This window comes from Micrasema longulum, unplaced genomic scaffold (genome assembly GCF_059751315.1).
Source record: "Micrasema longulum isolate JH-2025_06_02 unplaced genomic scaffold, ASM5975131v1 h1tg000597l, whole genome shotgun sequence".
Classification (NCBI taxonomy): Eukaryota; Metazoa; Arthropoda; class Insecta; order Trichoptera; family Brachycentridae; genus Micrasema; species Micrasema longulum.
The window spans coordinates 240,352-257,837 of record NW_028277793.1 but is presented as its reverse complement, the minus strand read 5'-3'; the positions used below and the strand labels follow the sequence as shown (position 1 = coordinate 257,837).

The following is a 17,486-nucleotide window of genomic DNA, read 5'->3' as shown; positions in this document are numbered from 1 at the left end:
ATCTTAAACGAGCGAAAATATTTTTTTTTCAGATATATTTAATTAAAATGAGATCTACCTGTTTCAGAAATAAAATATGAATACCTGATGAGTAATTTAAATCTACCGTTACTATCGAGCAGAAGAACCAATAAAAACCGTCTTATTCAGTTACAAATGATTATTTAATAAATTGCTCTAAATTGAGTGTCTAACATTGACATATCAAACCTAATTTAATTATCTTTATAATGTAGGATTAATTATGAATGAAATTCACAAGTTGAAATGCAGCAGCTTGAAAATCAATAAAGTGATGATATAAGTTTATTTAATACCTCGCCGCTCATGATCAAGTCCTGTGTCCTGGAAAATAATGAAATGCTAATTTAAGTTTTTTACTTTCATTTTTGTAAAGTGATTTGTATTTGTATGTTTACTTTTGGTGTAAACCACGATGTATTGTGAAAGCCTTATGGGCGTTAATAAATAAGTAAAAATTTTTCGTCATGAAATAAATTCATGTTTGTATTTAAATTATATGTGAAACAATCTGTATTTTTAATGTATCAATGATGCGTATTAATTGATGAATAATTTAGAAAAATCATCAATCATACCGTTTTCCTTTACAAAATATGCAAAAACAATTTAGATTGACCTCAACTGCTTGATAAAATTAAAATTTGTATTTCTCAACGTACAACTCGGCTGCAACAATTATTTCATGTTGGTATTTCAACCACGAATAATAATAAGAATGCATCTTTGCCCAGAATTTTAAATAATTGTAAATCGTTTTTTTCTGAAATAGATATATATTTCCTCACTTTATACAAATTTAAAGAAAATGCTAGAACCCTAATTAAAAAAAATATTATAATTGAATCTAACTGTACCTACCTAAAATTGTAATTATTTTCTCTTGTTTGAAACAAGAAAGAAGGGAGGAATGATAGCTCCGTATGGATCTGCCGGCGAAAGGATTTTTAAGTCCGAGTAAACAAAAAAAATCTTTAATTTTTTTTATTAATTCATTATTACTGCAATATTTTATTTATTTTTACGTGCGGAATGTTGCGGAGTGGCTATTTCAATATACGCTTTTTTTCTTCTTTTTTTGACATTGTATTTAGTAATGTATAGAAAACTATAATTGGCTTATAATTTTGGTTTATTATAAAAAAAAAAATTGCTGTCATGGCTGTTTTTTTCTTTAAATAAGTAAATGGATAAAATAAAATAAAAAATATTTCTTTGGTAAAATGCAAGACTTTTTAACTACCTTTTAATTACCCCGCAAGGCCAACGGCGGCGGCAGCGGCGTTGCAGCAAGGCGATTCAGACTAGAGAACGACTAGAGGAGATGTTTGAGAGCAATGAGTAATTCTGTGGAAAAAGCAATAAAACACGCATAAATCAAGGAAAGGAACGGACACCGCAACTCGAGGAAACATATTTATAGGATTGTCTTGTTTCGAATAAAAGCAGAGGATCGAGCGTGTAAGACGGAATGAAACATTCGAAAACATGTTAACTAGTAAAGTCGACAAAAAACAGTACTTATTTACGAGGCATTTTTACGTCAGCGTTCATTTGGTAAGACATTAATTCTCCCGCTGAAATTACTTTCTGCGTTAAAATGACGGGCGGGAAAAATTCGGCCATAAATATCAAAGCCACCGGAGTGGCGGATTATTTCGGGAGCCGCGGAAGAGAGAGAGAGTAATAGTTTTTAAATGAGACGGGAGTCTATCGTTAAGGGTCTAACGAGGACTAGTGAACCGATGTGTTAATGATGGACTGAAACGTATAAGGTTGACTGTATGAAATCTACATTTCACACGCTCAACTTCGAATGGGTGATTTACGGTTCCATTCCTCGCTTTATTAATGGTCTTCGTAGAATAAGTTCCAAATATTAGTTGACAGGGTGACATCGATATCGTTAATGATACGAGCGATCAAAAACATTTCTAATGTTGTCGAAGGATATGGATACAAATATTCATAAATAGATAAATGTATACTACGACATTTTCTATTTTAAAAAAGAGGTGTTGAAGATAGTTTAGACGAATTTACTTTTCACTATTATAACGATAAAGAATACTGGGTGGCGCCATGTTTTTTCCATCATCACAGCCCTTAAGCATATCGAATCAATGGTGAAAAGGAAAAGTTCCTAAGCAACATGTAGCCGCTTTACAAAAGAGTCAATTCAAGTTTTTTTGTTTTTTAAAAAATTAATAAATAAATCTTATATTCCGTTTTGTCAGGATTCCTAAATAATTTAAATAAGAATAAAATATTTTTGTTAATTAAAAAAAAACTTTTGTAAAGTTGGCTTCATGTCGCTAGGAATGTTTGCCTTTCCACCGTTGATATGAACGTTTAAACAGCAAAATTAAACAACAGAATTTGGTTGGATTTTTATTATGACTGATTAAGAACTGGTTTATCATTATATTTTGTTTTCTTGTGTTACTATCTTGACTTATTATTATAGTTTCTTATATTGGTAGCGCTGAGTACGCGCCTAAGTTCAGAGTACACAAAGGTTATAAATATTAGGACCGACCAGTGCTGGCCTCTCTCTTCTCCGATCACTCGTTCTTATTCTGGATTTTAATATTGGCTTCGGCGAAGTTAGCCGCCATTTGTATTATTTTTTTAAAGTTATTATTTAAATTAAGAAAAGTTACACCATACAATAAACAGTAAAATTTTCCAAACGGAAATAGAGCGTTTTTATTTTAGCAACAAATCATGCAGTCCAAACTTCAACAGAATTTCATTTAAATTATTTATTGACAATTCTCGATGGAATCAGTCTGAAAATACCCATTAGAGGGTGAAAGCGCTAATCGGTCAAAATAAATAAGTGAAAGTGTACCAAGTATTTTTTAAATTAATAACTTACATGTAAATATAAGTTTTTATATCATTCAACATAATTTTTAGGAAGTTGCGTTAAAAATACTGCAAAACGAACAATTTAAATATATTATTAATATTGGAAGCATTAACTTTGTGGTCAAACCTTTCAATAAATGTAAATAAATATTTTTATATGACCACTTACTGACTTTTCTATTTCTTAGGGTTTCGAGACGTACCTGCCTCTTTGTCAGGACGTTGGTTTCATATTGTTGTGCAGCTACTATGGTGAAGGTATATGAAATGATAATTAGGTACTAAATTTTAGAGAAATATTTCACCTCGACCTTTAAGATTATTTTTCTTACGTGGAAAGCAACGTGATCAGCATTACGGTTAAGGTACCACTTTAGAAACATTGAAATACTGCGGTGTGGAACCACCTAAAAAGAATAATTTTACTTCTATCCTCCCAGGAATCGAACCCAGGACCTAAAGATGGTCGGTAATTGCGTCAACCATAACGCAACCTTTTTCTCCTCTTTCAGGATTTTTGTGTAAGATTGGTATCGAGTCGAAAAAACTAGTTTTCTGGTTTTATTTTACAAAAAGAACTGTATGTTTCATCCGCCTGGATTGGTTTTAGTATCGGGGGGGAGGGGGGTTCAAGAAAATAAAATTACTGAAAGTGCATGAAATAACCTTTATATTATATGAAAAATATGAAACATGTAAAAAAAAAACAGCAGGCTCATTTGATTACATATGCACTACATAATTAATCTGCTGTTTTTCGTTTTAAATATATCCACTACATCATTCGCATAAATTTCTATCACATAATGAGTATTCATGAGAGCCAAGCCGTTTAGTCTGTTTTCACTCGTTGTGTTCCGCAAGTAGTTTTGAAGTCTCCATGCGCTTGAAAATGTCCTTTTTGGTGGAGCAGTGGAAACAAGTATGGTAGCCAATATTTGTAATAATGTGTAAATATTTGGATATAATTTTTGATCGCACTTATCTAAGCATTTCAAAGCAGATTTTGGAATAGAGGAAGTGATAGTCATAGCTACAGATGTACTTCTTTCGGGTAGCATTGCCGAATACATAAAAAATACGTCTTCAATTTCAGAACCGGCCGCAAAATTTGAATGTAACGCACCAGATAATGCCAATACTACTTGATTAATTGTGGAATTGTGTGCTCTAGAAATGGGATGAATAAATGTATTTTGTAATACATGCTTATATCCGACGCAGGAGTGTAAGAGCGATTCAGTTGTCTTTCGACGACACGTGGCAATAGCAGTATACCACCATTTTCTTCGAGCATCACCTTCGCTTCTGCATACAGATGAAGGTACTCTTCGACAACTTTATTTCTCAAAAGTTGCAAAGCATTAATAACATCATCCAGGTGGCTGAATGCTGTTATGAGGTCGGTGTTAACTGCTTGCAGTTGTTTTGAGAGCGACAATGTAAAGGTTTCTGTATCCAGACTCAGGATATAGAAACCAACCAAAACACAACTACTAAAAATAAAATACTGTGGAATTCCAATACTTCTTGTTATTTATTTAGTTTGTATTTAACTTACTTTATTGCCATTTTAACATTTTGCAATAGCCTTTGTTTAAATATTTAATTTTCTCGGGTATTTAGAAATTTTATTTAGTATTTTTAAATTTGCTCGTAGTTTTGTCAGCCTCGTGCTGTAGTGGTCAGCCTGTTTATCTACCATACAAGAGATCTCAAATTCGATTCAAGACATGTTTGATATGAATGATTTATTTTAAAAAGGTGCTTTTACACTTTAATATTCCATAGTCCTTAATACTGATCATCATACTCTCATGTAACAAAAATGATCGAGTTGCGCTGCGATTAGTGTACCAATACAGTGCCCTATTCACCATTAGGTGCGGAAAGGGAACGGTGATGAAATTTTCAGAAACTTATTGTTTTGGGTACCCAGATACATAAATTATATATTGTAAATGGATGCTCCGACAGCACGCTTTGTGCCTTTTGCCCAGTGGGGTATATAAATATAAATATACATTAAAAAATATCAAAATTTATTGCAACAGAGAGGGAAAAACATTTATGAGAAGCTAATATGGAAGTCTAGACATTTACAGGGCTTGCAACCGGTCGTTGGCTGGTTTAAGTGCCCACTTTACAAACTGTGTAACATTTACCGCTTTGCCTATGTTTAAACATCCACATTTCCTCACCTCTTTTATCTGTTCACTTTTGTGAAGTAAAAGAACCAAAATCTTAATCGATGTGGCTGAGATTCATCTGGCGGAATTATTTCACCTAAAGTGGCCAATGACATGTCGTAAGCCCCCGTAAATGACTAGACCTCCATATTCCATTTTCAAAACTGGTTTTTCTTTCTGTTGCATTAAATTTATTTGTGAAATACAGCCTGTCTACAAACATTTAGATATACCAAACATATTGTATAAAAATATAATTAAACAGCATAATATTAAATTCGATTTTGCTTTCATTTTAACCCACTATACAAACTGTGTGTGGCTTACATAGCAATTTATTAACCGCTTGACGTCGGGACTTCAAAATACAGTCAGAACAAATGTCTAAATACATTCTTCTGTGACTTTCTTTCAAACGGGGGAGTAGGGTCTATTCTAGCGCCGCGTTCGGATTTTAACGCCCAGGCATCGGACTCTCGAGTGTTACAAAAGCCCGGAGGAAATTTTAACGGGAGGGAAGAATAGGCTTTTGACACCTATCGGTGCAGAAGCGATTCCGTTTATTTTAGGGGCCAGAGTCGCGCCCCGGGCGACCCGAATGACGGATGCGGCCCTGGATTTATTACATTTTGTTGGGGAATTTGTGTCCTAATTTATGACTACTGGTAGCAAGGAATGAGGGTTAGCTTTTTGGTGTACTAGGGTTTACTATATAGGTACATCTATTTAAAATAACAAGCCCAATTATACTAAATATCCTTATTTAATTGTATTTGAAACTCATCCTTTAATATGTCGAACAGTTTTATATTTTAAAAAAATACCATTGTGTTTAAAGCGGTAGATATAATTATATAACTTTACACTTCTTTTTGCGGTGCCTAATCAGGTCCTGCGCTACTCCGAGGCCAGGTCAAATGCTTGTTGCATGTACTCGCTATAGTAATTCCCGGGAAAAGATGACCAGAGTGGTTTCCCGTTGCCTTCTCTAGTAGATTTTTCCGTCGGGGTAACCTTCCCTCAGCTGGTTGGTTCTGCTTTGGAGGCGCCAGAAACTCGCCTTTCATCCTCTCGTTATCTGCTGCGATCCCACCGTTATAATAAAGATCGTATTTTCCTTTAACTTTACGCCTTAAAATATAATTCTGTGGTTTGAATTTAAAAGTCCTTATGTCTCAAATCGCAATTTTACTGGAGAGTAATTTTTGCGTTTAAATAAACGGTGGGATTTAAATATATACTTTGTTCAATTGACTTCGAACCTCTACAAAATGTTGACAAGAAAAAAAATTAAATCCGACATGGGCCCTTTAAGATAAAAGCCACAAAAATATTGAATTACTACTACTACTACTAATGCAAAATTATTTTGCAAAGAATTAATAAAATAAGCAAGTTATTCTTAATATCTAAGGAATTAACTTTGTCATGAAATTTTTCAATAAATGTAAGTAAATACTTGAATATAATCTATATTCTTTATCTACCAAGTTTGAGACGTACCCGTATTTTTATCGGAACACTAAATACACGAAAGTATTTAGTGTCCTGATGATGAGATAGGCACGTCTCGTAACTGAAAAACCAAGAAAAGTCTCTAAGTAGTTTTAAAAAATATTTGCTAACATTTATTTACAGGTTATATTTTTTTTTGGAAAAACAATAAATAAAGGAAATGATATAAATGTTTTAATTACGAATATATTAGATATTACGTACAATAAATTAGTATAATTTTAATTCACGCAATCTGTTTAGTTGTGTTGTGGACACTTTAATAATTAAAATTGAGGTGGTGTATTTATAGATTTTTTATATCATATTTTAGACACTTCGCATATCGGGCCTATTCCAAGAAAAATTACATTTTGTCACAGTGGTTTTTGAATAAACAAATAATTACTTTTAGTATTAGAAACATTTTTATCTTTGTGGTATGACATTTAACACTTATTTATTTATAAATTTGCATAAACCACTTTAACTTGAGATTTATACGTCAAACGGTTTCAAAATAAACTCCCATAATAAATAATAATCAATTAGATTTTACTTCGAGTACGCTTTTTAAAATACTCTCCTTATGATTTATACTATCCTTTTTTTCCCCTTCTTTATTGATCTGTTTCTTTCATACAATATTTTAGAATACAAATAGCAACGCAAGTAATGCCAAGTTAGTTCGAGTCCTGATGAAAAGGAAGTAACCTCGAAACTGGTCGACGTATAACTTTAAAGTTCAAGTGGTTTATATGAATTCAAAAATAAATATGTGTAAACGAATTAATTTTTAAATATGGTTTTGAACTCACTAATAACAACACTATTTATTCTTTTTAATATATTTAACTTGTATTTATTTAATGTTCTTGTTTTTTAAAAAAGAACAATTTCAAAATAAATAAAAACGTTGCATTAGATTACATGCTCATTAATTTGAAAGAAAGGTAATTCGTACGCTTAATTTTTAAGTTCGGGTATCTAATTTTGAAACATTATCTGGATTTCTCGTTTTGGTGAATATTTTTTTTTGTTTGATTTAAGATTTCTTTAAGGTTGATTTACGTGATCGTTAGTCCAAATAACAATGATATGCCAGATATGCCTACATTTTTAAATACCATCCAAGTGAACCTGGTTGATTAGGGATGAAAAAACCGAATGCTACTAAATGATTTGTGAAAAGCAATATCTTCAAGCTTTATTGTAAGACTTGTAAAAGCGCTTAGAATTGAATACGCAACATTTGAACCTGGAGTGCACTCGACCTTAGACATAGCGCGCATGGCCGCTGTCAAAATTAAAATATGTTAATTAAGTGACATAAGAAAGAATGACTCGTGGCATCACCGTCTGACACAATGCTAAAGAGATACGTCCATCCCTCTTGCCCCCTATTGTCTGTGGGGTGTGATTCTCCCACTGTAATTGGCCACCCATGGGCGCCATGTTGCCTGTTTCTACCAGTCAACGGAAACAGAATTATGATTGGCCTCCATTCCCTATAATGAGAATAAAACCATTATTGTGCTGATAAATTATTATTCCTTTATTTCAATCATACGGTATTTTCGATATGCAAGAATTTTATTGAATGAAACTAAGCTACTATTTTTTTAATATTTTTTAGTTTATATTTATTATATACATTACAATTTACAAGTGCAAATGTAATTGCAAAAATTAATGATAAACATAATCTTACCAAATAAGTAAACATATAAAACTTTTCCTTAATATAAAAACCATTACTATTGCTGGCCAAGATAATTTGGCTTTTAGCTATCGATATTAATTTGACGAATGTTTTAACATCAATAAATAACCTAAGGATAACTTCCAGAGGTGCGGCTCTCGTGTACTTCGTATGTAAATACGCCAGAAAATACGACCGCGAGAGCGTTTGAAAACTACCCCTAGGCTTGTTTTACAATAAAAAATCAACAGGGTTATCTTCAATTATCTTTTATATATCGAATCTTCTGAACAAAAATGTGTATATCTGAGTAAAAATTAAAAACATATTCATCGGTAATCTGTAATTATTAAAATCATACGAGTATACAGGTACACATTTTCGTACAGAAATTTTTATAATTGGGACAATTGAAAGTAACTTTTAACTTCCAATTATTGTAACTAATTGAGGCCCTATCATCCGTTATTTAATAAATTTGTCATAATCAAAATTAAAAATTATCGTTGAGATTTTTCGTTGCTAGAAATGTTCAAGTTTATGTTTTATTTTACTTCCAAACAACATTTTTACTTGAAATCCTCTTTCATTTCAGATTACCAAACTGAAGATCGATAGCAATCCATTCGCAAAAGGCTTTAGAGATTCTTCAAGACTTACGGAATTTGAAAGGTAATTATATTATTGTTTTACGTAGACATTAGTTTCAAAGCTTTATCTGTATCACTGTAAAATACAAAAGATTACTTTGAATGATTAAGCATTTCAATCATAACTTGTTAATTGATACAATATAACTTTTCTGATCAAATTATTCTGTAATCCCGACTATTTTACAAAATAAGCCAGTAATTACGTATTTTGAAATAAAATAATTTGCATGATATAATTGAAAATCACCTTGATTCTGCGGGAGGTTTTGATGCGTATTTTTATGAAATATCCTTTAAACAATATCATAATTATTTATTCCCTATCCGCATCCATTGGCGCAAAGGGCACTAAATCGACACTTCAACCGCAGCGTTTAAGCGATCATTTGAAATATACATGAAGACAAGATGATCAGTCTTACGCTTCTTCTTTGTCCAGGGATTATGAAATATTGCAATGATCAGCCATTTTATTTTTCTTATTTTTATTCATTTGGAAGTTCAACAAGGATACATAAAATACATACAATTTTTAAGTAAGCATCACTAACATTCTTTTTATATTTCCTTAATTATAGAACTTCACCATCTTTCATAAATTATATTAAATAAGTCTGTTAAATCAATTAAAGTAATAATCAACATTGAGTTAAGTGAAAAATAAGAACAAAGATTGAGTTAAAGAAATATAATTGAGTTAAACAGTTAAACAACTTTTTTTTTTAAGAAAAGAAAAAAGAAAATAAGAACATATTAGATGTAAAAAAATAAACTAAAATTAATTTACATACACAAAAATAAAGATTAGCTAGATTGTAGAACAAATAATTTACGTTGATTCTGCCGGAAATCAAACCCCGGGCCTCGGGCATGCCAGGCAAAACATTAACTAGTACATCACGAGGCCAACTAATCTTCACTCGATTTCCTTTATCAGGATTTGTTCATAGAAGTAACCATCGAGTTAACTCCCGTCGGGGTTTGATACTTCTTAGCTCTATTCTAAATATGTTTTTAATCGCATTGTGCATCTTTGATGTAAGATTTATATGTAATGAAATGTAATTATTTTTAAATAGTCGTGCAAATAAAATTTGAACGCCTAGTTATATCTTAATTAATAAAAAATATTAATATATACTTACAAAAATAATTTCAAAAACAAAACATTGACACAAAATGGTCACGTTAAAGAAACATGGAGATGTAATTATTTTTCTAAGCAATTTCATTACATCTAAATGTACTAATATAGCTACTTTCAGGTTAAAATCTTAGAAAACGAAATTGAGTATAGATTAATCCGCTTTGTAGTTTCTTAGTAAAAGCATATGGCTACCATGTCTGAGGTCTCGAGTTCGATTAAATCCAATTGAAATACACTTTCCATTTATGCATATTATAAATGATCACCTTGCTGCAAATGCAGTACTGAATGAGTAGTAATCTCATCGAAATCTACCCCAAAATGAAATATTTCATTTGGGTAAATCACAAGAACGCAAATATTTACTTAAAAATAAATAATTAAGTAGTTCAATAGTTCTATGCACGTGAAAATAATTTAATCAGATAATGAAAAAATAAATATTGATAAAAATTGTTGGTTTAGTCTGACTAATTAATATTTTAAAAGATAACGTAAATAAAAAAAAATATGACGGTTTGTTTTCCGGTGAGAAACGTAGCGAACTCCGTATCAGAGCTCTGATTGCAACACAAAACATGTTTATTGGCATATAAATCTTCGTCGGTAACCTGTGATTACATGTTTTAAAAAAAATACAAACATGCACAAGTACATAGAAGAAAAAAAATTCTGTGTAATCGGGGCCTAGGATGTCTGGAATTTAAATCCCGCTCTGCCACAGCTTGTTTCTCTTTTTACTAACACGGCTATTTACGATTTAAAAAAATGTCTGCAAAATTAAAATATTTATAAAAAACATAACATACGCACATATCTTTTTACAGTATATTCCTGGGTAAAACATTATTTCTTGAAATAGCTTTAAAACTTTGCAAATTATGGGTCGTGATATAAATTCTGTTTTATCTTGTAACTGCAGTAAATTTTCTAACATTAGGTTGACATTTGCAAGGGAAACAATCATAATTATCAGCAAGGACTAATCAATTGATATGCACGTGACAAGTATCTTGCTGTTCACATTCGTAAATGTTACTCTTGATATTTATGTGACAAAGTACAAGAAATAATAACGTTCAAAGTTGAGAGCTAAATATAATATATTCCGTGGAGGCTATTCTAAGCCATGCTGGAAAATTCGTGTTGAAATAAATGCTTCACTGGTAGACATTTGCCGAATTTTTTCGCGGTTTAAACGGTTATAAAAACACACGAAAAATTATTTGTTTTTAATATTATTGTTGATTCCTCTTCTTGCTGCTGTGGACATCCTAATCAATATACTGGACACATCATACGGTCTTGTCCCTCCCTTCTTTCTATGATTACCAAATGAGGCTTCTCGCTACTATCCGTGGCCCTGTCATAGGTCCTGTCGGAATACATATCTGGTGGCTTGCAAAAATAATTTTGAGGCTTTCAAAAAGTTATGTAACCATTTCGCCGAATTGATCATATCCAATCATTTTAATCCCAGTTGGTGAAAAATTCACTTCCCTCTTTTTCTCAATCCAAAAAAGAGCATACACTACTTCTAGATAACCTTCTTACCAGATTACAGATATTCGATAAAAAATATTCGCCTTTCTCATACCTAATTACTATAAACACAAAATAGGTTTCTTAAATAACAATAAAGTTCACACTCTTTCATTTTTGCTACTAATTATCGGCGTTGTTAATCACACAATGGTTTGGAAACGTATAAGAAATGATACCAATGTTTAAAAAAAAAATCCATTTTTTTTTATACAAATTGGGAATCTTATCCGAACATTATACACATAAGTCAAATACGCTATTAGAGTATTTCGCAAGATAGGAATAACGTTAAAATCATCATATATAAATAATTAGGACAGATTTTTACGATTCTAATGATGTAAATATCTTTAATAAAAAAAAAAAATCTAAAATTAGCACATACAAAACGGCTAGCAGTTGGCGACACGTCGTTTTTACGTCACATGTCACGCCTACCGACTGCGTTTTTAATAAACATAGCGTACAAGTATGCCGCGAAAACGTCATACATGCCGTATGTCCCACGAAACGTCTCGTTTTCGGGTATTAAAAATATGCATATATTACAATTTTGTAGAAAATTTGTCCGACGACGTACGAAAAAAACATTGATATCGTTACCATTATAATTTTTTTTTTTATTTAAAAATAAAAATAAAAAACATTTTAGAAAAAAAAATCTCAAATTACATTCCACAATTTTTGAACACATGAAAACGATTCATAAATATTACTTTTTAATAATGATACCTCAATGTTAAAAATTTATTATATAATCATACACAACTTCTGAAAATTAAGAAATAAATTATGGTGAATCGTATGGTACATTATGCCACATAATTTTGAACCTGGGCTCTAGGGTGATCATAATACAGGCTAAAAATATATTATATATTTATTTATTAATATATGGTATATTCTGAAACTCATCCACAGTATTGCGAATTATTGTTGCGCGTATTATTCAAAAAGCTCTTCAATTCTGTAAATAGTCCAAAGTTATAAGACGCGTACTAAGGACGGACCTTCAATCCAGAATTCCGGTGATCAAAATGACTGAAATTTATTTATCATTAAATGTTTTGAACATCTATTTTATTGTGTAGTTTGCGCTTTATTCTGGTATTTTAGCATGCTTGTACAAATTATAAAAAGGCTTTTTTCAATAGATTATTTATTAATTTTTTATGTTTTTTTATTTGGGAAATAGATCCCTATCAATTATTTTAATCGCTTAAAAATGGGTAAATTAATTTTATTTTATTTTCCAAACAACTTAAACTAGAATCTGCTTTATTCGAAATGCATTGCATAACTTACTATACTTTTTCCCATTCAATACTTATAAACCCCATTAAAATTTCATCTTTTATCGGAAACTTGTAAATTTTATTTTTGAACGTACGCATTATTAAATTTGTTTTCCTTTGCACAGAATATTAACCTAAAAATATCCATTGTATTGCATATAAATTTAAAATCTAAACTTATCTCCTCTGATCTTTCAGCATTTCAACCATCGTGAGTTAAAAATATTTTAAACAAAAATATCTCCTACCCTGGTTGTCAGAATAATTTTCGACAACAACCGAACTAAAAATTTCCTTTGTGAAATGCATAGCATAGCCTAAATCTAATACTTACTAATCCCTTCCAATCAGACGCCTTTCACCATTTCGACTATTATCGAGAGCTTAAAAGCAAATTGGTGAATTTTTATTTTCAAGTGAAAGCTTCATGCAGTGCTACCGCCCCCCCTGGTGGCAGAGCCCCCTCGGCCCCCCGCAGCCCCCTGGGCCCTGGCCAGACTTTCCTCCCGGCTATCCTAAGTAAGCTCTCCTTCATTATCCCTTCTTACTCGGTCACCCTTTCTGGATCATGTCCTCCGGATACGTCAAGGCTTTTCCGATCAATGAGATTGATATCTCGCGACGCTTCTCCGATGAATTGTATTTATTTATTTATATATATTTTTAAAAGTAGATTGCAAAGTACACGCTTTTATTGTTTTAATTTTGTTTAAAGTATGTAACATTTGAATTTTGACGCCTTGCAATCAAAATCATTCATATTCAAAGTATGTTGATTACATAAGAAGCGATCCATCGTAGACTCTTCCATTTTAATGTTAAAAAACCAAGTTCGTATACACATACATAACATAGTTACTACATTAGCTAGATAAAAAAAGGGTTGTGTTTTCGAATCCAATCACTTTTGGTTATGTAATCAATAATGTCGAAAGGTTAGTGGTTAAAATAATAAAAATATGCCAGAGTTCCTTATCTTTTGTCTTTGCATGTTTTACTACGGATTATTTTTTCACATTTACACTACATTGAAAACTTAATAATATATATCGTTTATATAAATAAGTAATGTTTAAGAATCAAGGCACAGGTCGTGTAGATTAAAGCAATTATTTACATATTTTGGTAATTTATCTTACAGGGAAACGATGGAGTCCATGCTGGCCGAGCAGCAGTATCTTCGAGCGCCGCTGCGGCCGTTCGAGCTGGACGGGCACAACAATAACCTGACGTTGGAAGAGAAGGCGCTCTTGGCGGCGAGGTCGCAGCTGTTCCTGCGGGCGGCGGCGGCGGCGGCGGGGCCGTACGCGCCCCTCGTGGCCCCCGGCCTGCCCGGCCTGTACGGGCTGCCCGGGAGCGCCGGCCTGTGGGGGCAGTGGGCGTGCCTGGCGGCGCACCAGCTGCCGCGGCCGCTGTACCCGCCGCTGCCGCCGCCGCTGGCCGCGCCGCTGCGCTACTCGCCCTACCCGCCGCGCCGCGCCTCGCCCGCCCCCGGGCCCGCCGCGGACCGCGCCTCCCCCGCGTCCTCCCCGGAAAGAGACATGCCTCCTCAAAGCCCGACCTAGAACCCGCGAAGAGCGGTTCGACGAATAGGTGTTTGAATATAGTTTTTCTATCTCTCTCTCGCGGATGCCTCCCTGAATTCTTTCCAAAACAGACAACTGTTCGTCAACTTGGACAAAATTCTAAATATGTTGCGACGGAGAGAAAATGGCAGTCTAAGCATTTACACTCTGTGTACCATTCACCATTCTGCCTACGTTTTAACATCCATATTTCCTCAACTCTTCCATCTGTTGACTTTTGTGAAGTAAAAGAGCCGAACCAGTTTCAGGCATTCAACTAACTGGTAAAAGAAGAAGTTTAAAAAATTAGATTTTTTTTCAGGCGTTGCCCAGTAGGTGCATAGTAGGCCTGGCCGGATGAATCTCACCAACATGCTGAAAGTTTCAGCTCTTTTACTTCACAAATATTAACAAATGGAAGAGTCGAGGAAATGTGAATGTTTAAACGCAGGCATAGTGGTAAATGTTACACCGTGTGTAAAGTGGCCACTTAAACTAGCCAACGACAGGTCATAAGCCCTGTAAATGTCAAAACTTTTATATTCCCTTCTCAAGAATATTTTCCCGCTGTTAAATAAATGTAGACCTGAATAACTCGCTAAGGAGGAAATCTAGCCAGTCTGCACTAAAATCGACGTCTCGTATTCCCGTTCTCCGCACCCTAAAACTGAACCGATTTTGATTTTGTATAAAGAAAGAGTGGCAAAAGAGAATTTCCTGTATCAGCGCGTTTATTTTTTTTCAAAAATAGTTATCATATTTGTATTACTGCTCCTTTGACGACGGCAGATAAAACTAAACGCTCCTTAGGGTTTTTGGATGGTCCTTGTCCTTATAAAAGACAATTTAAAAAATAAAAATAATAAGGACATGTCAAGTGTGAATACCTATAGTCTGTAAAACATTCATTACTCTAATGCCATAATTCGGGGAGAAAATACGGGAGTACGTTTGTATGAAGAAAATTCTGACTCCGCGTTCTCTTTTAATAAATCATTAAAATCATAAAAAATATTAGTGAACATAATACAATAATCGTTGTTTGTCGATATGGGAAACGTGAATTTTTCCACCCAAAAAAAAACATTGTACTATAAAAGATTTTAGGATAGCAAATTCAAGTTTATTATTTCGACAGACATCGGTAAATCTATGCAGTATTTTTATTTTCAAGGGTCTGGGCAATCAATTATGAGCTATGGCGCGTTGTGTTTAATAATTTCGTAAAAATTAAATATTGAAAATAGCGCTTTGTGCCACACATTGGAGGTCACCCTTAAAATTATAAATGGATGAAATATTCGAGTTGATGTAGACATTTAACCCGTATTTAGAAATTCGCTTATGACTAAAGGGCAGGCGTAAGTACTAATTTATGAACATGATTGATTTCTAACTTATTTATGTACAAGAAAAATAGTAATCTTCCAGATCATGGATTTCGTGATAATTTCATGTATCGGACAAATCAGATGATAAAAATTGAAGCATATTAAAAAGTCACGTTTGTTGTAATTTTTTGAAAAACATTAAAGTTTTTTACGTGTAAATGTCATCAGTTTTTTTTCTTCTTTTTTTTCATTCTTAACTTTCACTGTTACAGTCAGGTACAACTGCAAACAATATTACAATATAATTTCCTTATAAAGCCAAACGGAACACTAAATTAAAGGGCTTTTGTTTACACTTTCATGTTACATGATCTAACAAAATTTTGTACTATCCAAAAACGCTATGTTAATTGATTTTTTCATTAAAAAAATGTAAATAATGTTATTAAAACAATGCGATTGATGTAGCCATTAGCTTTAAATGTTGTAAAAAAAAGTATATATATGAGTGCATTAGACGATTCTCATTTTTAATCAACAGTATTAAGATACGTTTTCGTGATATAATTTTAATGTTACATTAGCTAATAAAGAAAAATATTTCATAGTTAATTTGAGTCAAAAGTTATTCCTAATTCCTTTCGTTTATTGTATAAGGAGTTTAGAGAATCCGTACCTATTTGAAATATTGAGAGATATATTTATTTATTATTTATTAAAACAGTATTAATTTTAACAGAATACATTATTTTTTTTAGCAACAAGCATCCATTTTTTATTAAAAAATACGTAGTTACTCTCTGAAATTGTTTTAAATACAATAAAATTTTATCAGTTGAGTACAATTTTAACTATATTTGCATATATTATTGTGAATGTGATATATGGATTTTTTAATTTATAAATTATTGAGAAAAAGTAAAAACACAGTTTCAAATAATAATTCAAAGAAACGTCGTTATTTAAACAGCTAATATTTGTAAAAAGGGCAAGTGGAAGTAGTATTTTTATTCCAACCATATTTTGCACAAAAAAAATGAGATAAAGCAAACAACTTACCCCTGGGTTCCCGTGAATCTTACTGAAACATATTAAAACTCACCTTTTTTAAATAAAAAACTGTATTTTTACAAAATAAACTTTTAAAAATATTGTATTAGTAACCTAATTCTAACCCATGTATTGAAATAAAAAACCCAATTCAACAATTACACGTAAGTCTTTGAAATTTATAGCTGATTTCAGATATGTTTTAATTAGTCAAAGTGTAAACCAATAATATAAATTTATGGCGACCGTAATGAAAATAATTGCACCCCACATGTTTTTGCTTAATTTTTAATTATTTCTCACCGACTCAAAAACATGATCAGTTGCAAATTTACTTTTAAATTGGTTCACAATTTTAATATCAATATCACAGTGTGTACTTAATCATAAACTGTATTTATAAGAAGTGTTTGTAAATACCTAATTAATTTATGTCAATATTATTAGAAATTTCTATATAAACGGTTTTTACTGCTGATGTATGTACATATAGCTTTGCAAAATATAGGTATGTTTAATGTTTAATCGTTGAAGAGTACTATAAAAGGTAATTTATTACTTTAATTATAATTTATAAATAAACAAAAGATTCCTGCGTACACGTGTAAAAATAGATAACT

General features: G+C 32.2%; 1 protein-coding gene across 1 annotated transcript in view; it reads left to right on the top strand.

Annotated features, from left to right (window-relative positions):
* Window positions 1–16,183, top strand: part of LOC148280263 (uncharacterized) — a 105,870-nt gene extending 89,687 nt beyond the window's left edge. The window contains exons 5-7 of the mRNA XM_088228588.1: window positions 8,876–8,952; window positions 13,338–13,439; window positions 14,062–16,183. Of these exons, the coding sequence (XP_088084714.1) occupies window positions 8,876–8,952; window positions 13,338–13,439; window positions 14,062–14,485 (603 nt within the window). The 3' untranslated portion in view covers window positions 14,486–16,183. The remainder of the gene's footprint in view (window positions 1–8,875; window positions 8,953–13,337; window positions 13,440–14,061) is intronic.
* Window positions 16,184–17,486: the final 1,303 nt, after the last annotated feature.